This window comes from Carlito syrichta, unplaced genomic scaffold, assembly GCF_000164805.1.
Source record: "Carlito syrichta isolate Samal-C Ts95f unplaced genomic scaffold, Tarsius_syrichta-2.0.1 Scaffold306659, whole genome shotgun sequence".
Lineage (NCBI taxonomy): Eukaryota > Metazoa > Chordata > Mammalia > Primates > Tarsiidae > Carlito > Carlito syrichta.
This window is the reverse complement of record NW_007250755.1, coordinates 368,504-394,634: the sequence shown is the minus strand read 5'-3', so window position 1 is coordinate 394,634 and position 26,131 is coordinate 368,504. Positions and strand designations below refer to the sequence as shown.

At 49.0% G+C, this 26,131-nt stretch overlaps 1 protein-coding gene across 1 annotated transcript in view; it reads left to right on the top strand.

Moving 5' to 3' along the window:
* The window catches only part of EPHB1 (EPH receptor B1), a 311,624-nt gene that overhangs the window by 216,091 nt on the left and 69,402 nt on the right, over nucleotides 1-26,131 (top strand). Inside the window, exons 6-9 of the mRNA XM_021715103.1 lie at nucleotides 6,054-6,216; nucleotides 10,325-10,433; nucleotides 11,218-11,282; nucleotides 24,063-24,185. Coding sequence (XP_021570778.1) covers nucleotides 6,054-6,216; nucleotides 10,325-10,433; nucleotides 11,218-11,282; nucleotides 24,063-24,185 — 460 coding nt within the window. The remainder of the gene's footprint in view (nucleotides 1-6,053; nucleotides 6,217-10,324; nucleotides 10,434-11,217; nucleotides 11,283-24,062; nucleotides 24,186-26,131) is intronic.

The following is a 26,131-nucleotide window of genomic DNA, read 5'->3' as shown; positions in this document are numbered from 1 at the left end:
GGTGGCCGGGAGCGGCCACTGCACTCCAGTCTGGGTGACAGAGTAGTGGGGCACGGCTGCACTGGGAGGCAGAAGCTCTTGCTTTCAGTGCCTTCCACAGCTACCCAGCCATGCGGCCGTGGTCAAATCACTCTAGGTCACAGTTTTCACATTTGCAAAATGGTGTGAAGAGCAAAGTGCCTCCCTGAAAGCGGAGGTCCAGACCAATCGCCGGCCTCACCTGCAGGGAGGAATGCCCTTCATCAGCTTGTAAGCAAGGCAGAGGATCCAGCAATGTCCTGTTCTACTAAGAGAATGTGGGGTTTCATCTAGAGTTGATCCAGATCATTCAGTGAATTGGGGGGCACTTAATCCGTCTGGATTTGCAAGCACCCGCTTTATCCAGCCTGCTTTGGATTTGGGGCCCTTATTGGCTAGATTTTTTTTGTCGGTTATAGTTAGTAAGTGTTGTCTTTCAGCATGTTTTAGACCAATCTGTTTGGATCAGTTAACCACATGGTCTCATTCTGCCACCAAAGTTGACCCCATAGTGTCCATCTAACCCCCGTTTCCACACACATGAACTTGTGAGCTTGTTGAAATGACAGCTCATCTCAGAAAAATAATTCTCCCTAGAGTGCACCTGTTGGGTGTCAGGAGCTTTATACATATGACCTACTCTGGCCCTCACATGCCAGTGTGGTAAACATTAGTATGATTGCTATGGGTAAAGATGCATAAATGAAAACTAAGAAGTGAAAAAAAAATACTTGCCCAAGTCACACAGGAAGGAGGTGAGCCTGGAACCCTTGACCTGTGGCAGGTGATATATTGGGAGTGGGCAGAATGTCCCGAAGACCACCTTCTCTTTCTTCTCATCTGCCGTGCCCAGGACAGACACCTCAGTGGTGAGGGTGAGGGGCTCCATGGTGGACCTAGGGCTGAAACCATGAGGCTCGAGCCTGTACACCTTGGCTCCCGCCCCCCAAGCCAGCTCAAGTGCCTTCACTGTCTCTCCCGTTCTGCTTTTCCCTTGAAAAACTGGAATTGACCTCTGATTCTCATGCAATGAAAGAATCTTATGCTCCCATTCCAGGTCACCTCCCTGTTCCTTGGTAATTCATACTAATGACTAGCGGTCATACATACACAGCGGCCCAGTGCCCGAGGCAGCTTCCGCACGTCAGTGAAGTGTGTCGCTGTCCCCACTTTGAGGACAGAAATGTTTTCCTTGAATTCCTAGAAGATTCGTTGCCAAAGCTTTGGTCCCCATTCAGGAGACTATTGTTTTTTATTTTATTTTATTATTATTATTTTTTTTTGAGTTGAAGTCTCACTCGGTCGCCCAGACTGGAGTGCAGTGGCCGCTCCCGGCCACCGCAGCCTCGACCTGCCGGGCTCCGGCGATCCTTCCGCCTCAGCCTTCCGAGTAGCCGGAATTACAGGCATGCGCTACCACGCCCAGCATTTTTTGATTTATTGTAGAGATGAGGTCTCGATGCCCAGGCGGGTCTCGAACCCGCGGGGAGGCTATTGTTGACCTCGCCTTCATTTATCAAGCACTTGACTGCAATAGCCATGACATTGCCTTGGCCGTTTCTAATCTGACTGAAGGAAAAGAAGTCTGCCCATGAGGACATGCTTTTCGTTTTTAACTTTTAAATTTTTTATTTTAAAATTGTGGGATGCAATTCAGAGTTAGGTATACCAATATTCATTATGCAGGTGCCCTTGTTGATGAGGTGTGACCCCGCCTTCCCCAGGCAGATTCCCACTACTGCCAATCCCACCTCCTTGACCCTGCCCCTGCAGTTTCCTGCTACTGTCAATCCTTTTCTTATAGTATTACGATAGTTATTCAAGGTCCAGAGAACTTTCTTAAAGAATGCTAATAATTCACTGTATATTGAGCACCTATTATGTGCCAGCTACACACAGATATATTGGCTCCGATCCATAAAAAAAACAAAGAAATATACTTGAAAACAGATACTACCAATTTTATAGACGATGGAATTAAGTCACTGAAAGGTTAAATGACTTACCTCTAACCGCACAGGTCATAGTTGGGAATCACAGAAGCAAAACTATAGACACTTGTATTATATTTCAATGATGGAGACATCTGAGCTTCATACAGGAGAGGGTGCAATGACCACTGGTGCTGAGGATCTCAAAATGAGTGTGGCCCAGGAAACAGGAGATTGCCTCTGAATAGTACATCCAAGTACTTGTACACAGAATGGTCCTCCTGCCTGCTCCATGTGGCCAGGGAATCCTGGTCTTTAGAAGATGTAAACCCAAATAGACTTCATCCTGGTAGATGTCCTGGATTTGGTCCAAAGAAGCAAAACCCTCCATTCCTCCTTCCTATGACACCTCCTCACCCCCAGGGATGGCCCAGCCCCTTCATCTAAACTGAGAGTCAATAAGCTTTTTCTGGAAAGGATCAGACAGTAAATAATTCAGGCTTGTGGGCTGTATAGCCTTTGTCCCAACTACTGTATTCAGCTCTGCCTTCGCAGCAGGAAAGCAGTCACAGACAAAATGCAAATAGATGGATGTGCCTGGGTCTTTATTTATAACAACCAGTAGCTGCCCATGGGGAACAGTTTGCAGCCCCTGGAAACCCCCCTGGGTCTCCTGCTCCATACCACCTTCGGCTTGTGCTTGGGACACCTTTCAGTTTCACCATGCAAGTAGAATCAAAGAGGTTTCTGCTTCCTCCAGCAGCTCATTAATAGAGAGCTCAGATGCCATCGAGCTGATGACACTCCCAGGGCCGCTCCCCTCTTCATCTCCGTCCCCATTTTAATACCTCTCCATTTATTATCCTCTCTTGTTTACTGTCGTGTTGCAGTTCTCAGTCTTGGTGTCGGTGCTGGTAGGCAAGCCATAGGAGGGGCACAGCCAATGGCTTGGTCTGTCTCGATGATTAAACGTCGAGACGGCTGCTGCCTCTCCATAATAACTGTCGAGGCGAGGGCGAGCTGGCTGAAGCCTTGGGAATTTCTACCTTTCAAAATGTAGGATCATTTTCTCATAGACGCTCTTTCAGACCTTGGCAATATCTTGTGTTCAATCGATTGGCTGAGATAACGGGCCTGAAGTGTGCTGCTTATTCATGCATTTAGCACTGAGGCGTTGAGCACCCAGGCAGGGCGAGGAAAGTGCTGGGTGTTGGGTCAGGGGCAGAGAAATAGGAAGACACAGTCTCTGCCCTCGACAGCTGCTCCCTGCATCCTCTGTCTCCCATGTACTTATAAAATCAGTCATAAACAACCAAGAAAACAAAAAAAGCAACGTAGCTCATGGCTCTCACTCATTTGTCTGAAATTGATTAATGATTTTGTGGGGAACGGCAGAATAGATACTCATTTTAATCACTGAACTTCTTCGAGAATGTGTGCACTATAGAGTGATTATGGGGTAATGTTCGGTCCTCACAATCCAAATACCAATATATCAAAACACTTTTTTTTCGGTTCTCATTTTTTTTAGTAAAAGCTACTCAGTCCCTGCTTCACTTATTCAAGTAGTGCATGATTCCATCAGATTCCAGCAAAACCAGGTAATTCAGGCAGCGGCCTGGAGTTTGTTACAACGGAGCTTTATCCTTATTTGTAAGGTAACAGGTTGGTTTTTGCAGTTTCAGATCTCAGATCTTCAGTGTGTCAAGACAGTTAATGACCAGAGTCCTAGGTGCCATCCCATCCATAGGAAAGAGGCTTCTTGTTGCTGGTTTCCTGATTTGGGTGGGGAGGGTTTCTTTTTGTTTAAACAGCTCAAACAATGGGTGGGTGGGTGGTTCCTCTCCGGGCGATCTCTTTCTTCCAGGGGCTGATGGACAGAAGTTCCACGAGGCCGGGTATGGCCTTCTCTGTAACATTCAACTGTCAATTTGAGCTGGCCTTGAACCTGTGGTTCCGTATCATTGTTTCCAGATCATCCATTCCCACCCCTTGCCACCCACACTCCAGTTATGCCTATTAATTTCAAGCTGCCGAGCCCCTCTAGACCTAGCTTTTGCATATTTAATTGTGCTCTCTCCATATTCATTCATGTGGCTAATTTCGTTCATCTTTCATGACTCAACTCGTGTCACCCTTTCCCTGAGCCTCTCCGGATCTCCTCCCGGGTCTGGGCTTGGTAGCCCCGTGCTATGCCTCCACGGTCCCATGAGCTGTCCTCTTCCAAGTCACGCCATCAACACTGCTGTCGTCTTCTGTTTATTTTTTGGTTCACCCCACAAGTTGCTGTGTCCCCAGAGGAGAGGGACCATGCCTTTGTACTGCAGGCCAGGCCTGGCACTCAGACGTGGCAGTGTCAGAAATGGAACTGCCTGGCCAGATGAATGAACGAGCAGATGAATATATTTCAAGTCACCTTTACCTTTGCAACGTAGACTTTTATATATATTTTAAGACAATGGGGATGTCTTCATTGTTGTACTATATTTCTCTGCCCTGGCACCCCTCCCTGTCTTCTGTCATTTGAGGATGTGGTTACAGACGTCTTCTCCTCCTGTGTCATCAGGCCTCTGGAACCATTGGACCTAGACGCCATCACTGTACTCCAGGTCTGCACGGGGGCTTTGGGGCCTCCCTCCTGGTGACCCAAGCTCTTCATGTCATGGAGGTCCCCGATTTGTTCAAGGATTCTTGGTGCAGACAAAGGCAGACCCATGCTCTAAGCTGTTGTTCCTGCACCCTTGGCGATAGCCCTGAATCTTTGCAGAGAAAGGATAGACTCACAAGAGAGGAGGCTTGTATGTAAGAAGGTGTTGAGAGTGAGGCGTGATTGGGAAGGACAGCGCTGACAAGAATCCGTGGCCAGAGTCACTAGGGAAGCCTTCCTGGAGAGGAGGCCATGGGTCCCGCAGACTTCAGCGGGAGAGGGCGGAGGAGCCCCAGAGGGAGGCATTTTAGATGGGAAAACCGCCCAAGCAAAGGGCTGCTGGCTGTGGTCCATGGATTTAGGGGGCTGTGAGAGACTGGAACTGGCTTTGTCGTGAAGGGCCTGAGGATGTGGATTTAGGTGCTTTGTCTTCATAGGATGATAATCTCAGAGAAGATCAGGGACCTTTTAGGAAAATAAGTGTGGCATAAGTGGGGGTGGGTGACAGAGAACATCAGGAAAGATGGGAGACTACAAAAGTCCAGGAACAAGTGGCATGTTCAGGAAGTTCAGCAGCAAAGAGAAGAAGTGACCCTTTAAGGGCGTTCATGACGGGTAGCAGAGTCAGGATAAAAAACAGAAGCAGGTATGTGGCCGCCAGAAGACTCACATGTGCAGATGACAGAGACAGGAGGTCAGTGCAGAAGGGACTGAGAGTGACAGACAGGAGAGTGGGGCTGACCCCGAGGAGGTGGAGAGGGGGTTAGTGAGGATGCCAGGCATGCTTTCCAGAGAGAAGGGATGTGTCCTCCCTGGATGCTGGTGGGAAAGGTAGGTACCTAGAGGCACCCAGACACAGGCCATGGTGAAGGAAGAAGCAGGTGTGAGAGGCAGTCCGGAACGGTCCCAGCGTCTTCAGCAGAGTGGACACGAAACCTTTTGCCTAAGTGCTTGAAGGGATCTCGGGAATTATCTGAACGGTCATTGTGAGGAGTGACCAAGGAGATCCTGAGTAGGGAGAGAAAAGATGGCAGCTCAGCAAGACAGAGAGGTAGGCAAGAGGCGGGATGTGGCCCAGTTGGCTTCTGCTGAGCTCAGGCTCGATAGGGTTTTGCAAAGCTGGATGTGCTGTGTTATTCTAGCTGTAAGCCCTGTGGGGGATGGGAAGACAGGACATGACCCTGAGCCTCCTTGCCAGACCCTGGGAGAACTCAACTGTGTCCGCAGACCTCTTTCTTTGACACGCAGCCATCCTGCGATCCAGCGCTGACTCTGCATTCCTTTGGTCCAAGCCTGACTTCTTGTCCCCATTCAGAAGGATGGCCCGGGGCTGGTGACAACTTCCAGCAGATCCACAGAACCAAGGACAGAAGGAGCCTGCGTCCTCCGGGGTAGAGTGGGCTGGGGGTGCGGCCCTCAGGAGCAGGCTGGTGACCTTTCCCCTTGTGCTTTTGTAGGAACACAATGAGTTCAACTCATCCATGGCCAGGAGCCAGACCAACACGGCGCGGATCGACGGGCTACGGCCCGGCATGGTATACGTGGTACAAGTCCGGGCTCGGACTGTGGCGGGCTACGGCAAGTTCAGTGGCAAGATGTGCTTCCAGACTCTGACGGATGGTAAGGGGGGACGGGGTTGGCAGCAATGCCAGGGGCACAGGGCGGGCCGCAAGGGTGGAATTATAGCAAAGAGGCTGTGTACAGCCCTGAAAATGCCACACCTCTAGGCAACATGCTAGCCTCCAGCTGGATTCTGGTGGAGTTTCGTCGAGGGCCATGTAGAGCCCTCCAAAGCATGGTCCATTTCTCCCCCAACATCTGGTCAGATTTGCCCTTGAAGGGTCTCTTACCATGTGGGTCCTGCGTTTCAGCAGTGAGACCCACACATGTCACAAGGGGTTAGGGTGTGTCCTCTTGCTTCTGGGTCCAGGTCCAGGGGCCTGTGCTATGCCATCATTACTCCCATGACACACCTCTGGAAGTTGAGGTCACAGCCCGATGGCATGAACCTCAGTCTTCAGGAAAGAAACAGAGACAAAGCTTGGGTATGGCAGTCTCATACACCTGGGATCTTAGAATATCTGAAGCAACTTCACACGGGACCCTCAGTGCATCCTACTCAGGTGTCTCCAGAGAGAACAGTCAAGCTGTCCCCAAGGCTAGAAAGTCTGTCCCCCTACATACCTTTGGGCTTGACTTGTTCCCTGTTATCACTGTCTGTGCAGCCCTCTGGGACCACCCCCTTCAATGGTGCTGCAAACCTGCCAAGGAGTCGTGCATGGGGGTGTCTGCATGACTGTAGCCACCAGTCTTTCCCTCAGCTAGCCGTTCACCGTGGTTTATGTGTTTATTTTGCATATCTGCCTCTCTACCTGTCTATCTGGATCATCTGTTTTGCATCGCTCTAAAGGAATAAAGACTTGGCGATTTATAAATAAAAGTGGTTTATTTTGGCTCACAGTTCTGCAGGTTGTACAAGAGGCATAGTGCCAGCATGTGCTTCTGGAAGCTCACAATCAGGGCAGAAGGGTGAAGGGGAAGCAGACGAGTCACATGGCGAGAGCTGAAGCCGGGGAGGGAGGCGGTAGTGCCGGGCTCGTTCCAACAATCAGTTCTCCCGTGACCTTAGAGCGAGAACTCGCTCACAAGTGCGAGAGCCAAGTCATTCGTGAAGGATCTGCTCCCATGACCCAAACACCTCCCTGTAGACTCCACCTCCAACACCGGGGATCCTATTTCAACATGAGATTTGGATGGAACGAACATCCAAACTATATCATTAGCTATATTTATGATTCATTTATGAGCTGTTTCTTGATAGTTTCTCAAATGTCATTCTCTTCCTGACTCCCCACATCAGAAGCTTTTCATTTCTCCTTCATTAGTTAAACTGTATAGAAAATAGTCAGCCGGGCTAGGTGGCTCAGCCTGTAATCCCGCCCTTTGGGAGGCTGAGGTGAGTGAATTGTCTGAGCCTGAGGGTTCGAGACCCACCTGGGCAACTTGACGAAACCTCATCTCTACAATAAATCAAGAACTAACTGGGCGTGGTAGCGTGCGCCTGTAGTTCCAACTACTTGGAAGGCTGAGGTGGAAGGATCACCAGAGCCCAGCAGGTCGAGGCTGCAGTGGCCGGGAGGAGCCACTGCACTCCAGTCTGGGCAACAGAGTGAGACTCCAACTCAAAAAAAGAAAGAAAGAAAGAAAGAAAATAGTCTACCCTTAGGCAGTATTTTATTTTAGGCCAACCCTCTCAGACCAGGTGTTTGATGGGACTTGAGGTTTTAGATTGGCTCACATTTTATTTTTTTTTAACAAATTTTAAATCACTCAGACACATTTACGATCAGATTATTTCTTAAACCAATGATAATGCTCATTCCTTTGTGAAAAAATTTTAAGAAAAGCCAGCACTTGTAGACATTCTGGAGTGAGGACCCTGCCTCAGCTCTGAGAGGAAGCTGTCCCCGTATGGTGACTACCACTTCCTAGGATGCTTGAATGGGAACTCTCTGACCCCTGTAGGATTGGAGTTTGCAACCCGTTTTGAGTTCATCTTATTTGAAATTTCTCTGATGTTTTGAGGATGGTGAGATGGGTAGAAAGCCGAGCCAGTTCATTCAGATTAATAATGTTGCTGGAATGGAAAGAATACAGACTGTCTTCTATATTCCTTGAGGACTCTGTCCCTCTTTGCCCCTCACTTACCATCTAGATTTATAGGCACTTTGGCATCCAGAGGTACACAGGATTAAAAACCCAAAACTCAGAATGCTCTGAGTGCTGGTCTCTTGGCATTTCTGCTAGACAAATCAAGGAGTAACAAATTTCTCCCAAGAAGGCTATTCCTTTTATATTTGGCAGTTAAGGTTTGCAAACCCAAGAGGGGCTAGGTAGAAGAGAGTTCTGGTAAGTGGCCAAATTAAGGAGCATTTATCTTAATGACTGAGGTTCATACATCTGTAGCGATGATGTTCCCTGGGGCTACAGGTCTGTGTGCTTAGTGAAGGTCATCTGAAGGTTGATCAGTGGGAGGGTCCCAGAGGCAGGGAAGACCTGTGGAGTTCATCAAGGTCAGTGGCCAAGCTTTGGGCTGGTGACTTCCACATGGGGCGGACCCACTATGGTCTTAGGCTGCTCTTAGCTATAGCATGCTGACCTTTGACTTAGCTTCTTAATTTTTAAAAAATCATTCAGGTTTCACATCGATTTATGAAGTTTTTAATTCATTGAAATATTGCTGAAGGCTGCTCATTGTGGCTCTCTTCACTTTTCCGCCAAGCTTATTTTTTTTAGATTTACATATGTTACAGAAAGCTCTCAGCTGAGGTCAACAGAAACTTGACCTTTGATCTTTAAAATAGATTTCTATGGAGTGGGAGGCTTCATGAACCAACAACCTTGTCTTTAGCTGTCTCTCATACAGTAGAAGGATAAGTCTCAAATATTGGGGGCATAAGAATCATCCAAAGTGTATGTTAAATATGAAGATACGTACGCTCCACCCAGAGGTTCTGGTCAAGTGGATCTGAGGAGAGGCCCAGAAATAGTCATGTTTAACAATTGGGCTCAGGTCCAGTTAAGAACCTCACTTTAAGAAGTCTTATCATTAGGGTCACCAGATAAAATATAAGATGATCAGATAAATTGGAATCACAGACAAATGGCAAATAACATCTTGGTAGAAGTATGTCCCATGCAATATTTGGGGCATACTTATACCAAAACATTATTCATTGTTTATCAGAAATTCAAATTTAACTGGCAGTCTTGTATTCTTAGTTGCTGTAGCTGGCAACCCCAGCTTGGCCCCCATATGTCCTGAACATTAGATAAGGGATCCTTAACATCAGCTGGGCCAAGCAGTTTGTACAGATGAAAGGAAAGAGAATTAGTATTTGGGACCCCCGTGATGGGTCAGGCACTGTGAAATGTGTCTCACATGATTTGATTTTTTTCAACAGGCGGAATGTCTGAGGGTCAGAGCGACTAAATAATCTGTCCAACATCACAGAGCGTACACATGGTAATACTAGGGTTGAGATGAGCTCTGTCTGCCTCCATGACCCATGGGCGTCCCAGTCTGCTGTGTAATTCAGCCTGGTTTTAACACTCGGCAGAAGCCTTGATCATTTTCTTCTTGGGAGGGAGCTTAGAGTTCTGGGCCATCCATTTCTCAGCCATTTCTTCATCCTCCACAGCACCTGGGGCGGTGCTGGCTGACTGCGGATACTCTTTAAATATCTGCGCAATGAATCTGTTGACTATGCTGCATTTCAACAACTTCATGCTTTAGAAGATATTTCAGCAGTGGTTTTCACTGAGATAAGTCCTCTTCATTGGATTATCCTCAGCGTGGCTGACAGTCCTTCGAGAGAATTTTCGAACGAAGGGGTGTAGATGTGGCATCATCTTTACTCTGGAAACAAAGCCCTTAGTTCCCAGATTCAGTCACTGCTGTTTTATTTTTATTGTTGCCATTGTCCTTTGGTGCTTTGGGTTGTTTATGCTTACTTGTGACTTAAAATCACTCTTGGTTTTGGTTGGGCTTACAGCTCTGATGCATAAAAACTGTAATTTATAGATACATAGATTTATAGATATATAAATTACATATTCTTAGATATGTATATACTGTCTCTGGCATCATGAACTGAGTACCAGTTGTCTAGCTGTATGCAACGGACGGGGCCCAGGGGGAGGATTCTCACGCCTCTTTCTCACCTAGATGATTACAAGTCGGAGCTGAGGGAGCAGCTGCCCCTGATTGCCGGCTCAGCAGCGGCCGGGGTTGTGTTCGTCGTGTCCTTGGTGGCCATCTCCATCGTCTGTAGCAGGTAGGACCTCCACGCCCACCTGCTCTCCTTGGCCCTGGCAGGTCCCTCTCCACGTGCCCCTTCCCAGGCCGTGCAGACTGGACGGGGCCGGCCCGTTCACAGACACGGTCACACCACCTCAATCCACGGGCAGCCTGGGATGCTCCAGATAATTTATTTTCTCTGTGTCTGGGATGAAATCCATATGAAAGTTGGGCAAAGCTATGAGTAAACAGCATCCATCCTCTGACCTCATTTTAGCCAAGACGTTTAGCACCCCCCCCACACACAACAGCTTTCCGGAGTGACAGTTACAAAATTGCGTTTGACCCACTGTGCACAGCTCAGACTCCCGTTAGAGAGCTCAGGGCCGGCGGAAGACAGGCAGCCGGGAGCGGAGGCCCTGCGGAAGGGCTGGCCCTGCAGGCCTTGTGAATTTTTAATACCGCTGCTGCCTCCTTGGGTGGTTAGCCCAGATTCCGACATGCACAGCTCCCTCCCAGTGCGGCCTGTGTGTTAATGGGCATTCTCCTCGCCTCTGCCCATATCGCCTCTGCCCTCTGACTGGGGTCCACAGCCCTGCTGGGCTTCTGTAAGACCCTGACTTGAAAGCAGGGCCGTCTGCCCACAGGAGTGAGGAGTGCTCAGCCAGAACTCGGCCACAGCAGGAGGGTTAAGGTGAGGGTTGCCCAGTCCCTGATCTCAAGAGATGCCCCAGGCGAGTCCCTCCGTGGATAGGAGGTTCCTGAAACAGCGTGGTGGGTGTGCACCCAGCTGAGAGAGACCCTCCTTTCTGTATCCGCAGGAAACGGGCTTACAGCAAAGAGGCTGTGTACAGCGACAAACTCCAGCACTACAGCACAGGCCGAGGTGAGTATGAAGCAGACCCCCGAGGGCTGACCCCTGCCACCGAGTCAAGCGGGCTAGTGCTCAGAGCTCTCTTGAGAGCCAGCCTGGCTGGTCCCAATGGCAGGTTCCCTTACCAGCTCCCAGGTCCTGAGCAGGCCTCTCTTTGCAGGCCCCGGGGATCACAGACTGCTTTCCCCTCTGCCGTCTGCCTATTGTGGGCACTCACTGGATGCCTGGTGGGTAGATTATCGTCTGCATTGATAAGCCCACACAGGACACCGAATGCAGGGAAAAGATTGGGTTTAGCAAGTCAATGAATCCTGAAATCAGCCTCAGTAGGAAAAGATGGAGGGCTCTCTATTAACATCTTCTGCCTTATCTTATCCAGTTGAGCGGCTGAGGAATGTGTTAACCAAATTCACAGATAAGCCATAGAACACGAAGGTAGGGAATTAAAAAGATAGCAGAACCCGAGAGGCCAAAGTGCTGGGATATCTCCCAAGTGTTTTCCTTTAAGCAGTACCTTTCAAAGTTTCTCTCTCTCATTACCCTGCTTCTCTCTTTTAAAACCTGCGTATATAGAATATCTTTATAACTAAAATTTCTTTTCACCAACGTGCCCCATCAAGCTCTGTGTCAGCGTCGTCCTTTCATCTTTAATTACAACATTGCAGGATCTCAAATAGGTCTTGCTGGGTCAGTGGGGCCACCTTCCCACCTCCAGAAAGCAGAATGCTCAGGCCCTTACAGCAGATGCGTCTGTTTCTAGATATCTCCTTGTGAACTCCACAGACGCCCTCGGAGATCTGTCCCAGGACTTTGTGCTGGGCTCTGCTGCGGGCTCCCATAAGCTTCATCTCACCTCAGTCCTGCTGCTGCAGAGTGAGGCCTTTGCTTCCTGTTCACTTAGCAGTGAGCCTGGGAGGCAGACCTCACCCACATGCCTAACCCACCTTCACGGGGCGGAGGAAGGGTGGGGATGGAGGGTTCTTCTGGGAGTAAACATGGACTCCAAGGTCAAGGTTCTCACGGACCAGACTGCCCCTTCTCCCAGGTTACTGGAGGCTGGAGAGTGATGCCAGGACATCCACAGAGCAACTGAACAATGAAGGAGCTTGTTCTAGCGCAACTGATGCTGACTGGGGACACAGAGAGGACACCTTAGATACAACTTGTAATTCAAAGTTAAGGGTTCGCAAAGGACCACTCCCCTAGCAGCTGGGCTGCTCAAGGCAGTCATGGCTGGAAGAAGCCATGGGCTTGGAGCTGATTTGGGCACTGCTGCCCTCCCATATGGCCCAGGGCAACCCCTACCATCAGCAGCCCCTACCGGAGCCCTATCTAAGGCCACACGCAGCTCCTGCTATACTCACAGTCCTGTCTGCACCTCTTTCTTTCTCCCTCCAGGCCACCTGGGCCTCCATGGTCACTGGTTTCAGAAGCCTCAACCCTACTGCATTCTCTCCCCTCTCCTGTGGGCTGACTGTGCCTTGCTGTGTAATCTGCAATGCTTTTGCCTATGTCGACTGTTTATTAGCCCCTTTCCAGCAGTGCCTTAGCTTCCCCAGCTAGAAAACAGAGTCTTGGGCTGTACCTGTGACTCTCAAGAGATGGTGCACCCACTAGGGTGCCTCAGAATTGCTGGAAGCCTTTCTTTATCTCCCTCCATCATCCTCACTACCTCAAGATTCTGACAATCCCCACCACCCCCATTCCTTGCTCGGGGTTGACTCTGGGTTATGATGAGACTCTGCGTGGTCCATTTCAGATGTGGCATCCTGTGAGCCCTTAGAATGAAACATTTAGAGAGGATCATGCCAGGAACCACAGGGATCCAAACTGTGGTTCAAAAGGAAGAATCTCTTTTGAAGTCTAGAGATACTCAAAGACCCCTTAGGGCACCTTAGGCAGGAGCTCCATTTCTAAAGGCATGCAAGCTGAGCCTTGGCTCCGCCCCTTGGTGGGGTACACAGGGTCCCCAAACTTTGAGTTTGGTAGAAGTTGGGGCCCTTCTGGCTGCTTCAACCTGAGATCTAGTTGTTCTGTTCTGGAGGAGGGGGGATACTGGGCCGCCGTGGGGTGCCCATGTACACAAAGGTATGCTTCCAAAATTGCTCACAGTCACCTTCTGGGGGATTCTGTCACCTCTAAGCCCCTCTGAGGGAGGCTTTCCTGGTGCTCAGGACCCAGGAAAAGCCAGTCCCCAGCCTGCAGTCATAGGACGACTGAAAGCACAGTGTTGACCAGCTGCGTAGTCTACTTCTGGGACTTGGCGTAGGTGCGGAGTTCTTTGTGGGTCTGAGTTCACTCCCTTGGCGACCTAAGAAGTCGGTCCTTTTCATTCAGTTTGCCTTTTATGAATGTCCTGGCCCTCTGTTCATGACTATTCTCTTTGCAGCCGATCCCTGACACCTGGCCCCTCTTTGCGCCCAGGTTCTCTGAACTCACAGCTCATGCACTGAATTGCGTTTGTGCATTTTGTCCTGTGAACATCCATCCCCTGACTAGAGCTATTACTGCTGGGGGAAGGCTCTGCACACACAAAACAGAAGAGGAAACTGAAGGCTCTGATGGAGGGAGGACCTGGTCGGACAGGGGCTGGACAGGAGTCTTGGGCTGGGGAAGGCCACCTTGGTGCTCTGTACCTGGCCCTCGGGACCAGCACTTTCATCTGGCGGTGCACATAATCTCATCTCACCATCACAGCCACTGTAAAAGACAGGCCATCACCTAAAGAGGGAAAGTGACCTAGCCAGGTCACACGACTCCCGGGCAGCAGAGTCAGGCTGCACCCCTTCGGCACCTGTTTCTGTAGGCTGATCAGGAAAAGCAGCTCCAGGACAAATCCCAGATGTGCTCATTGGCGACCTGTGGGTCTTCCCACTGGATCCCACTGCAGGAGGCAGAAAGGTTGATAACGCTTGACCTGAATGTGTGTCCATAATTATACCTGCCCCCATCCACGTGCATGCACCTCTGTGGATGTGGACAGCACACTGGAGCGCTGTGGGCTTCCTGTCCTGGGGGGTGGCAGGAAACCCATGGCAGCTCTTCAGCTCATTCACCAGTGCCCGAGAGAGTCCCCAGTCCTATTCCATGCAAAAAGGGTACAGAGTGCTACAGAGAGGCTGGTACCTGCCCTCCCAGGCCTTCCTTTCAAACTGATGCAAAGGCTATATGAGACATAGAAATGCTTGCAAACAGAATACTTTCTAGCCAGTTGAGACATGACAGATCTGGTAAATTTGAGAATATACCGTGTTCTCCAGGGCATGGGTTTATGTGCCTCCTCCTCCGAGCCTGGAGCGTGGTGAGTAGGAATGTAAAGAGAGTTTGCATTTGGATGGGAAAAGACTAATTGGAAGATAGACTGGGAGAATAAGATGGGTGCTAGGGTGAAGAACCTAGGAATCTGCAGGGTGTGTTCCAGGGTGGGAGGGCAAGAGTGTGGGCTTCCTAAGTCTAGGAAAAGGCAGGCTGTCCTCATGGTTTTCAGGGACTGAGTCTCAGTAGGAGCTGGCTGAATAAAAGCTGCCTGGACAAGATTATTTAGGTGGTCCAGGTAGCCATCTAGGTAATCTAGGCAGGCAGGTGGGCTTGGGAATCTGTCTTTAGAAAAGTTCCAGTCGATTTTTCATCTGGGAAGTGCCAGCAGGTATTTGTGGGGCTTAGGTCACTACATACACCTCCCCGACTGCTGAGTTGAGGGAAACATGGCAGGTGGGGAGATGAGAACTGATTGACGGGTAGGGGGCCAAGGGCCTCAGAAAGCAGCCCTGACAGGATCACCTCCATGTGTCCCCAAGCATTGTCACAGCACTACTGTTGCGAAGCTTTGAGAAAAGCACAACATATGGGGTATGTACCCAAAGACATCAGACTGGCACACATCCCATTGAGGGCAGAGCACAGAGATTAAAAAACAGGAGCGTGAACTTGATCCCCGCCCAGCCCTTGGAGAGACTCGGAAGCAGATGGGCTCTGGGCATTTAAACTCGAGTTCGGCGATCATTGGGAACCAACACAGGTTCATTAAGGAAAAATTATGAGGGCCTCATCTCGTTTACTGGGTTATACATTTAGCACATTTGAGAGGAATTGCAGATGTAGTGAATTTTTATTTGGGCAAAAAAATATTGTATGATCTCCTAAGAGAAAGCATTGCTAAGTGCATACAGAGCCTGTCTTCATACCAAAGGAAAGTAGGTTAGCGACACTGTCAGCCTGGAAGGAAGTCCCCAGTGTTATTCTAGTCCTTGTCCTATTCCATCTCTTGTTTGTTTGATTGTTTTTAAAATTCATGTGTCAGGTGCAAGCCTAGGGAAGCTTATCGAGTTTGTAGGTAACAGTTGGAGAGCATAACTCTCACCAGAAAAGATGAATCAAAATTCCAAACTGTCCAACAGCTTTGAATGCTAATTTGAAATCTGCAAGACGAAATGTTAGCAGGATAAATCTGGAATCTAGTGTTTAGGTTAAGACAAAAATAAAGCAGCACAAATAGGCGAGGACCTAACTTTCTATTTATTTGTGTGGGAAAAAATTATTTAGTTGACCACATGCTTGATATCAGTGATATATAGCTGATAAAAAAAAAAAACAGGCTAAGCACTGTTGTTATTGGTACAGAATAGTGCTACTAATACCCAATAATTTTGAACTCACTGTGTTGAGCACTTTACATATATTTACTAGTTTAATCCTCCTAACAGTCTCATGAGGTGCGTTTTGCATATGAAGAAACAAAGCCTCAGAGAGGACAGGAACCCTGTTCAGAGTCTTGGGATTGGTGATTTGCAAAGCAAAGTTTTAAACTCAGGTCTATCTAGCTCTGTGATCCGATTAAAGTTCAGATCTGTAGAGGTAACGGGCAGATGCAGTATCCTCTGTGTAGTGAGAATGCTTCTTAGTTCTCAGGACATCGTTTCAAGAAGGACACTGTCTGCAAAGTTCCTGTCCAGAGGAGAGCAGTCTGTCTGTGGAGGAGTGTCAAGTTCTGATCTGTTACAGAAGAGGCATGGAAATGCCAGTGTGTGGTGTGGAAACACCCAGGCTGGGACCCAAGAGTCATCATGAAGCCTGGTGCCATTATGGCAAAAGAAGGATGAGGTTGTGTTTCTTGAAATTAAGTGGAGCCATCAGGGGAAAGGTCAAAACAGGCCACCTTTGATTCCGTTTGAACACTGGCCCTTCACCTGGAATTGTCCAGCAAAGAGAAGGTCTGTCTTGTAGGGAGGTGAACTCTCTGTCCGTACTCAAGCAGAGGCTGGACACCTGTCGGTAAAGAGTGCCATAGAGAGGATTGCTGCTTTAGGTGGCAGACTGGATGGAATTATACCTGGAAGCAGACCTAGCTCCAAGATCTCACACCCAGTTCCTTGATTCTGGGTGGTGCCTGTGTTTCAGAACTGCAAAGGACACAGCATCCAGCCTACAAGAAATCACCGCGTGTAGGTCAGGTGTGCCCCTGGAGGAGGGAGAAAGAGCATGGTAATGTTGGTGTCCTCTTCTGGAGGGTATCGGGAGCGTTGTAACTGAGAAGAGCAAATGAAGACTTATGGAGAGACTAGGAGAGACTCTCAGGTACCAGAGGTGGTTGAGATGACCATGGGTGGTCACTAAATGTCAAATAACTGTCACGAGCTAGGTTCCCGTGTGTGTCTGCAGCTGGACGTAAGCCAGAGCCTCGAGAAACCATGTTGACTCTTTTGGGCCTGAGATCATCAGCTGTTGCCCTTGACCTCCCAGCAGCACTTTAGTGGTCCAGAACCAGCGGGTCTCCTAGGAAAGACCTGCCTGTCCTGGCTATTGATACCCACAAAACAGAGAGAGAGATGTTGGACTTCTCCTGAATTGCCTTCCTCAAGAGGAAGCAGCTGTAGTCTACTTTCCTTCTTTAAGCATTAGATATTCAGCATAACTGAGGTTTTAGAAGCAAACCAGAAAACATGGTGAAACCCCCAAACACAAGGTAATAGGAAGGTCCCCCTCAGATCCACTGCTTGTCCTATCAGCCTTGTTGCCTGCCCTGAGGGTCCTCTCTTGGGTTCTTTCTCAAGCCCTGGCAGGGAGCCCTTGATTTCTGCTCTCTTAGAAAAAGATAGCCACCCACTGTTCTGGCCTTGGTCCTCTGAGGCATGGTGGGGACATCATTTCTAGAGCTTATCAACCGTTTTTGGTAGGTTTCCAGCCCCATCTCCAGCCCTTCAGCTGCCTCCCATGTGGCCCCCAAAGCCGCCATGCCAAGTACGTTCTCTCAGCTGTTTCCAGTCTGAGTTTCTGACCTACTTCTAGGCACTTGCATATTTCATGTGGACATTCAAAATCTGAAAACCACGTGTGCCAACTCCTTTTGACAGTCAGTTTTCTTTCCTAAAGCCCACACCTGGTCCTCAGCACCCCACGACTCTAGACGTCCTAGTATTGATTTGGATTCATCTTGTTCTGCCAGGCCTCTCTCTCAGCTGTGCCTCACGACACCCCAAGCTTCTCCCTCTCCAATGCAGCACCACATGCATTCATCCTTCCAGGCTCAGCCTGAGTCCTGGTGCTTGCAGGATTCTGACCTTGAAGACGCACCCACAGCCTCTTGCTTTCCCTGGTCTCTGCAGCACTTGCGGCCTGCATCCAGGCATGGGCTCTGGATCCACGTCTAGCCAGTGCCATTCGCTAATGATTTCATGTCTTGCTCGCCTGAAGAACTTTGTGAGCTTTGTCTGTCCTGTCCCTAGCTCGGAGTCCCTTGCACAATGCTGGCGGGGGCTTAGTCAGTGTTGAGAAAGAGGAGAAATAACATACTGAGGCAGAAGACTGGATGATCCCTTCCAGGGACTGAGCTTCACGTGCTCCGTGAATCCCTAGACACATACAATCCTCTTGTGCTGAGATGTCTGGACCGAATTTGAGTGAATCACAAAGATGACAAAGTCTGCCTTGGATCCAGAATAAGGAATAAGAATAAGGCTCACTTCCTCCACTCTCTCATGGTTCTGCCCAAATCTGCTGGAACACAAAGATGTTAATGGCTGACTACAACCTAATGCACTACCTCTGAAACCACGTGGAATTCTGGGAATCCGGCTCCATCTGTGAGGAACCAGGCTCCTCCTGGCACCCCTGGAGGCACATGGGCAGTCATGGTCACTACTGACCCACAAGATGTCCACTGTCCTGATTTTAGACTTTCTGAATGCACAGGAGGCCCGAATAGGAGCATCCGTCCCTTTGTTTTCAGCGTTTCATTCCCAAATATCACCTACTGTTTAGAACAGGCCCCTTCCCAGCCCCTTTCCGCTCTTCCCTGAAAACCTGGAACTTGTCAACACACCTCGCTGGTGTTCCAGGGATATCCCACGTGTCTGCCAGCAGCCCTGGTGCTTGTTCCCGCCTCTTCACTTTTGATAGCATCCTGATCTGCTGATGAAGCCTTTCTGACAACGGCCAGAAGTTTCTTCTTTTTTTTTTTAATTACTCATTTTTTGAGTTGGAGTCTCACTCTTTCGCCCAGACTGGAGTGCAGTGGCACGCTCCTAGCCACCGCAGCTTCGACCTACTGGGCTCCGGTGATTCTTCCACCTCAGCCTTCCAAGTAGCTGGAACTCCAGGCATACGCTACCACGTCTGACTAACTTTTTATTTATTGTAGGGGCAAGGTCTCACCAAGTTGCACGGGTGGATCTTGAACCTATGGGCTCAGGTAGTCCACTAGCCTCGGTCTCCCAAGGTGCTGGGATTACAGGCTGAGCCAACGAGCCCTGCCAGAAGTTTCTCCTTCTTCAAGAACCGCTCCAAGCCATGCAAGAAGGCTCTGAACAGCAGTAAAGTCATTTTTCCTCAAACCTAATATGTTTAAAGGTTTGGTTCCTGTTTAAGAGTTGACAGTTCTCCTGGGACTATGACCCATCAAGGCTTTAGGCAATCCCAATCATAAGGGGATTTTGAGGTCAAAATCCAAACATGTCTGCAAATTAGAACTTTAATAGAAACTAGTAAACGGGCAGATCATGAAATTGAAGATTTTTTTTTTTCTCTCAAGGCAAAGGTATGTAACCTATGATAAAAAATAATTGGAAACTGTGAACTATTATAAATATGTTAACAATATTTATATTAACGATAAGGGTAATGTGAAGCATTGTACAGATGGTTCTAACACTCTGTATGTTGCAGGGATATATTACATCTGATATTATTATTACTGCCACTAATAATGTTTCCCCAACACTCACAATCTGAGAACATCTTCTGAGCCCTGTCTCCAAATGTTTGGCTGTGCCTGACTCTGCGGCTGACTTGAATTCCTTGTTCACTGTCTGGTGATTCATTGCACTAAATACCATTTTCCTGATAATTAAAAACTGCTCACTGGCAAGTGGGAGCAAGAACAGGGGCCGATGCAGGATTTATGCAGAAACGCAAAATGAGCCAAAAGACAGATGACCTGTTCTGCCTAGCCGGAGGCATTTTTTTCCCTCCTCATCTTCCAGGACTTGAGAACGGCTAGCTGTACTGCAGGAGAGAGGTCTGAGACGATGTGTCATTCCAAGATGAGGTGGCTGCAGGGAGAGCCATGACGTGCATGTGCTTAGCCACATCTCTCCAGATTTAAAACACAGACTCCTGCCCCCAGCCAGAGCAAGCCACACCGGAGCCCTTTCCCCTGTCAGCCCCAGGAGCCCTTAGTTGGAGGAAGAACCCTGAGTTGGAGCTGGTTGTTCGAGCTGTGACCCACTCTTTTAGCGTTACCTCCGCCGATGTGACTACGCTTCCCTCAATTTCAGCAAAAACCAGTACTGATTCCTCCTGTTGCATAGATGCAACAATTGAGACTTTTTTTTTTTGATTTTTTATTTTTTGAGTCGGAGTCTCACTCGGTCGCCCAGACTGGAGTGCAGCGGCCGCTCCCGGCCACTGCAGCCTCGACCTGCCGGGCTCCGGCGATCCTGCCGCCTCAGCCTTCCGAGTAGCCGGAATTACAGGCGCGCGCTACCACGCCCGGCTGTATTTTTGATTTACTGTAGAGATGGGGTCTCGCCTGCCCAGGTGGGTCTCGAACCCGCGGGCTCAGGCCATCCACTCACCTCGGCCTCCCAAAGGCGCGGGATGACAGGCTGAGCCACCGAGCCCGGCAACAATTGAGACTTTTAAATGGACATTACATCACTACTCCTGGGCCCCAGGCTGCCTCCTTGTCTCCTGGTGAAAGGTCTCGGTGTCACCAAAGCCCATGGCCCCAGAGCAGCTGCGGTGACATGGCACATATGCGCGCACACACGTTTCCGACTTCCACCAGCCGGCAAAGCAGCAGACCTCTCTTTGTGAATCTTTGCACCATCATCACTGCGCAAGCTTTCCCCCGTTTGAGTGCACTTCGTTGCACAGACCTGGCCCCAAAGAATCCTGGCACCATCGAGAGATAAGCCCTTTCTCTTCTGGGAATAGCTTCTTCCTGGAACTGATTGGGGCCAGTGTCTGTAAAGCTCATTAACTCGGAATCCTTGCCCATTCATCCTTATATGTGTCTTCACTTGCAAACCATTCATTACAGCACATTCTAGATTATTTAATTAGTTTCCATGGAAGAGTTCCTGTAGGACAGCTTAACATACATCGTTTAAAAGCCCTTGATCTGAAGTAACAAGGTAGTTATTTTTAAAGTAACTAATAGAACCTAAGTGGCTTACATTCCCCACTGCCCACCCCCACTTCCTCTTCCTGCCTCCCCAAACACTTCCTAGAAGAATCTACTGATAATAATAATGAGCCAGCCTGTAATCCCACACTTTGGGAGGCTGAGGTGAGTGGATTGCCTGAGCCCGCGGGTTCGAGACCCACCCGGGCAACTTGGCGAGACCTCATCTCTACAATAAATAAAAAATCAGTTGGGCGTGGTAGCGCGCGCCTGTAATTCCGGCTACTCGGAAGGCTGAGGCGGCAGGATCGCCGGAGCCCAGCAGGTCGAGGCTGCGGTGGCCGGGAGCGGCCACTGCACTCCAGTCTGGGCGACAGAGTGAGACTCCAACTCAGAAAAACAAAAAATAATGAGTCTATCCGTCAGTGAGTCATCCCCATACTCCGAGCCCTGTGCGTCACTCGCAATGTGTTCTTTCATCTCACAGACGCCCTGGGACGGGAGAGGCATTACCTCTTGCATCGGCAGGGGAGAACCCCGCTAAGAGGTGGGCATGGACCTGCTCCATTAGGCAGGGCTAGGAAACGGTTCGGGGCTCTGATGTCACCCGCAGGTCCCAGCATCTGGGCTCCTCACCTCCTCTCGACACTGTGTAGGATGTGGGAGAAGCCATGGCTTGTGGCCCGCCTGCTGTCCTTTCTGCGCTTTGATCGCATCTGTTGCAGCCAGTGACACACTGGCCAGCTCCTACCCCCAGCATCTGTTCCCTTGCCCGAGTGCCTTCCCTGGTTTGGAAGCCCCCCCGCCCACTCTTACAGCAGGCCAGGTAGCCCCTGACCCATCATGAGGCATCAGTGTGCAAACACCACAGCTTCCTTGACCCCCCCCCGGGGGTGGGGACGGGGGGTGACTCCATGGCGCATGCTCACCCAGACATCAGGGAGTTGTTCACCCAGGAATGAAGCCTGCTTGATGACCCCCAGTGGTCCAGGGCTCGAGAACACACCTCCTGCAGGCAGCCTCCCTGTCCCCGTCTTACTTCCCATCCTCACCTCAGTTACCTCTGGGGGTGGCTGCCCAGATGAGCTACTTACTTGCAAAATCTTGCCTCAAGGGCTGCTTTCGGGTGAGCCTAAGGCGTGCTGGGTTTCTCGCACACTTCCAGTGTGGTTTTGCTGTTCTTACTTTTCACCTATTCTTCATAACAATGAAAAAAGCTTAGCACCCTCATCTCTGTTGTCCCCTTTGTCCACTGTGATTACAGCAGAAGCCCCCTCTATTCGATTTTAAAGATGTGGAGTACAATTCAGGGTTAGGTATACAGATGACCATTGCGCAGGTAAAGTTTGGGCCTCACTTTGGTCCCCACTTTGCCTGGTTTGAGATCAGGTACCCTTATTGATATGGTGTGTCCCTCCCCGGCAGTTTCTCCACTACTGGGGAAACTGTAATACTTATAGTATTATGATAATTGTTCAGTACGTGCTTATAAGTGAGAACATGTGGAGAAGCCTCCTCCCACACACACACACACACACACACACACACACACACACACACACCCCGAGGGATTAGAATGTTCTGCATAAAGAAGAGGCTATCTTTATTAGTTTTGTCCAAATTTCAGTCAGTGAATTCCAGTCACTGTCCTCCAAAGTTTCCAAGGAGCCTTCTAGAATGACGTCGAACCCTGTTAAAGAGCCATCCAGCATGCCGGGAGCGATTTTACTTCATGGCTGGGGATGACGCATCTTGCAGCAAAAGCCATTCTTCTGAGCAGGGCACCTGACTCTTTTTGGCTGAAGAGAAATCCCCTCTTGAGGCCTTACTGCGTCTCGCATCTTCCCTTGGATCGGACTCTCGTGCTTCCAATCCTGCCCAAATGAGTGGCCGGGCAACGTTAATTTGAGGAAGCTCTAGAGCCATCAGACGTTTTGTGGATGGAGCTGATGTGAAGGACTGGGAGTCCCCAGGGAACAAGCTGCGGCGGTGGCGGCCACCCTGAGATGGAGCTCACGGCTTCTGAGCCTGGGGTCCCAGCCCCTGTGCCCGGAGCAGGGTGGCTTTCGCAGGCCTGTCTTGCCCCGAGGACCTTCCTCTTTCGTGAGTGAGACGGAAGCCCCTGGAAGAGAAAGCCCCTGCTCTTGACAAGGCTGCCATGCCAGACCATGTCGTCGGCCTTCAAAGTCCCTGCCCGTCCACCACCCACCACCACGGAAACAATTTCTGTACTTTGCTTAATGGCACGTCAAGCATGTTGAAAAATGATGTGACGAATGACTCCATTTGTTTCTTGGGTTCCATTTACTTTCTTTGTCCCCTCTCTTCTACTTTTTTAATGTATTTTTTCTGCAGTGACAATTCTCTACTTTGTCCCCATGCACACCTATTTATCTTGCCACTGTATACATCAGTGACAAGGTCTATATTCCTTTATGTATTTCGCATTCGCCATTTTATTCGTTTTTCATACTTCAGTGTGTCTGAAAGCGTGAAGACTCGATTACCATTTTTCTTTCATCCGACCTCATTTTTTCTGTGTAGACTTTCCTCTTTTCTCTATTAGTATTTTCTAGGCTTTTATTTTCATGTTTTCTCTTCTGGTATACTGCGTTGGCACTTCCATCTTGGGGTTGCTCTAGCAGCAATTTCTCTCTCTCTCCCTCTTTCTTTCTCTTTCTCTCTCTCTCTCTCTCAATCCACCCTCATCCCTTCTGTGGCCCTGCACCACCACCGTCAGTTATAACCTGAAAGGTGGCCTCCACTCAGGAAAGTTGTCAAGTTGATAAATATTGATATCTACCCTACCATTTTACCACCACTTTCCCGCTAATGCATTTGGTTGGCATCAATCAGCTTCTTCGCCTTCTGCGAGCGCCTGGTGTGGGAACGGGTCCCGATCTGTCACTTATAAGTAATCTGCTCCACATTTCATCAAGAGCTCAGAAAGAGAAGAAAACATGGAGGAGAAGTAGAGGGCAGAGAGCCAGGCTAGAATGGCCTAGAGGGAAGGGTGCTGGGCAGGCCCGGCAGGTGAAGGAGGGGTGGAGGAAGCCTGCAGCCTGTGTGTAGGAGAACTCCCAGGAACGCCCTTAGTGCTGGGGACAGCAGTGCTGACTGGCGCCCGTGTCCTCTTTGGGATGTTAACCCTGCTTGTCTCCTCCAACAAGGCTCTCCAGGGATGAAGATCTACATTGACCCTTTCACTTATGAGGACCCCAACGAAGCTGTCCGGGAGTTTGCCAAGGAGATTGATGTATCTTTTGTGAAAATCGAAGAGGTCATCGGAGCAGGTATGGCTCTCCCCTCCCTCATGTCTGTGCCTTGGTGTACAAAGACCTTTTCACCACTCTAGGTCTTCTCCTTCAGCGGAAAATGTCTTCCCACTAGGAAGAGAGCCTCTACCTTCTTTCTTCTCGGAAGATGAGACTGAGCCATCTACCGTGTGTGTCTACAACAGAGAAAGAACATCTCATGGGACCTTGGGGGGGACCCTGACCATGGTGGCCAAGCTGACATGCTGCCGCGGACAAGTCAGCTGTATTTTTTAAATATTCAAAAATAGTTCTAGAAATGGACTGCCAAATGCAGACAAGGAGAGAGACAGCAGGTACTTGCTCGAGAAGACTTTGAAAGAAATATAAATTTTTAGGAGTCAAGTCTAGCATCCCATTCCCTAATAATGGTATCTCAATGGCTGAGGGCCAAAATTTCTTGCCATACTTTGAGTTCTTCTTTTCCTATGTGCATGTATTTGGAGACAGACCGTGATGAATAGAAGAGAGACCACTGTTTCCAGAAGAAAGCCAATCCGTAGACCTATTTTCTACAAAAGAGCCATGGTAGAGATGGGAACACAAGACAGATTTCACACTCAAGAAACATATATTCCCTCATCCATCTGACTGTGTTGGAACTGAAACCCAGCCCAGCATAGAACTACCTGCCTTAGGGGCTCTGAGGAAATTATGCCCAAAGACTGACCTAGAAATTTCACCTTTCTTTAATGGGTTGGTCCATGAGTCAGTTTGGTAATGGACCCAGCCTTATTCATATAAATGAGGTAAAACATCTCAAAATGTCACCACTTTAAAATAAATCTCTTTACTACCTCTTATGAATCTTCTTAAAAGACATGTTAGATTTGTGGCCCATTCCCACTTTTATTTTATTTTCTTCTACGACATTCTTTCTTTTCTTCTGCTTCTTCAATTCTTATTAGCATTGTCCAAGCGCTCTTCACTAATATGCTGTAGTCCTTTTTTTTTTTTTTAAGATTTCTAGGTCTAGAAGTGCTGTATTTCTATCATTATGTAGAGAGCCATGGAGTTGTCTCTCTCGGTAATATTTTAACTCAATAAAATATGTTTAGTCAAAGTCATTCAGACTGCCACTTCATATATTTTCTTTAGGGGAATGTCACCATCCTTCCGTTCACTGCCTCTCTTAATGCACTCAGGTCAAAAAGCCATCTGTGAAATTGAAAGTCACATTTAAAAGTCTGCCCCATTAGGCCACCGTGTGCATACTCTGGTTTCTGTCTTGGAGAGTTTCATCCTCACACCTCTTTCAGCACCAGTGTGGTGGGTACTGGACCTCTCCCCATTGGGACATGCCACTCCCTCCCGCCCACCCTCAGGAGTTCCAGCTGGGTGACCAGAACCAGATCCACATGTGTTTATACATATTTCCCATTGATTTTTATTGAATATGTTACTGAACCATGACTTTTCCTTCTGCGCAGATAATTTTTCTCTTCCTCCTTAGACGCTGACATATTTAAGGATCATGCCTTGGAAGGCTGGATACAGATACATTGGATTACTCTTAGGGCTCAGATTTCTCCAGCAAACTTGAAAGAGTATTGGAGAGGCAGGCTTTCAGTCCTTCACCCTGTTTGCTCACGTTATTCATTGTTGCTATGGCTCACAGTTATGGGGCTAGTGATTTGAATGTTGTTATTTATGCCATGTGCTTAGAGCGATGTGTTCCAGACTTCATCCCAGAGAGCACACACAACAGCCTCCCTCCTGCCTTTGTCAGGGGAGGAGCAAAGAGCCTTCTCACTTTATGACCCTACGGGTAGTCACGCTTCGGGGTGAGCTCACCGTCTGCTGGATGCCCATAAGGGGACAATTCATGTTCCTGCCCCACCCATCTCCATGTGTGTTTTGCATTTGACAGAGATGCCATGTTGTGCCTTCTGCGCAGGAAAGGGCTAGACGTCTCTTTTGCTCAC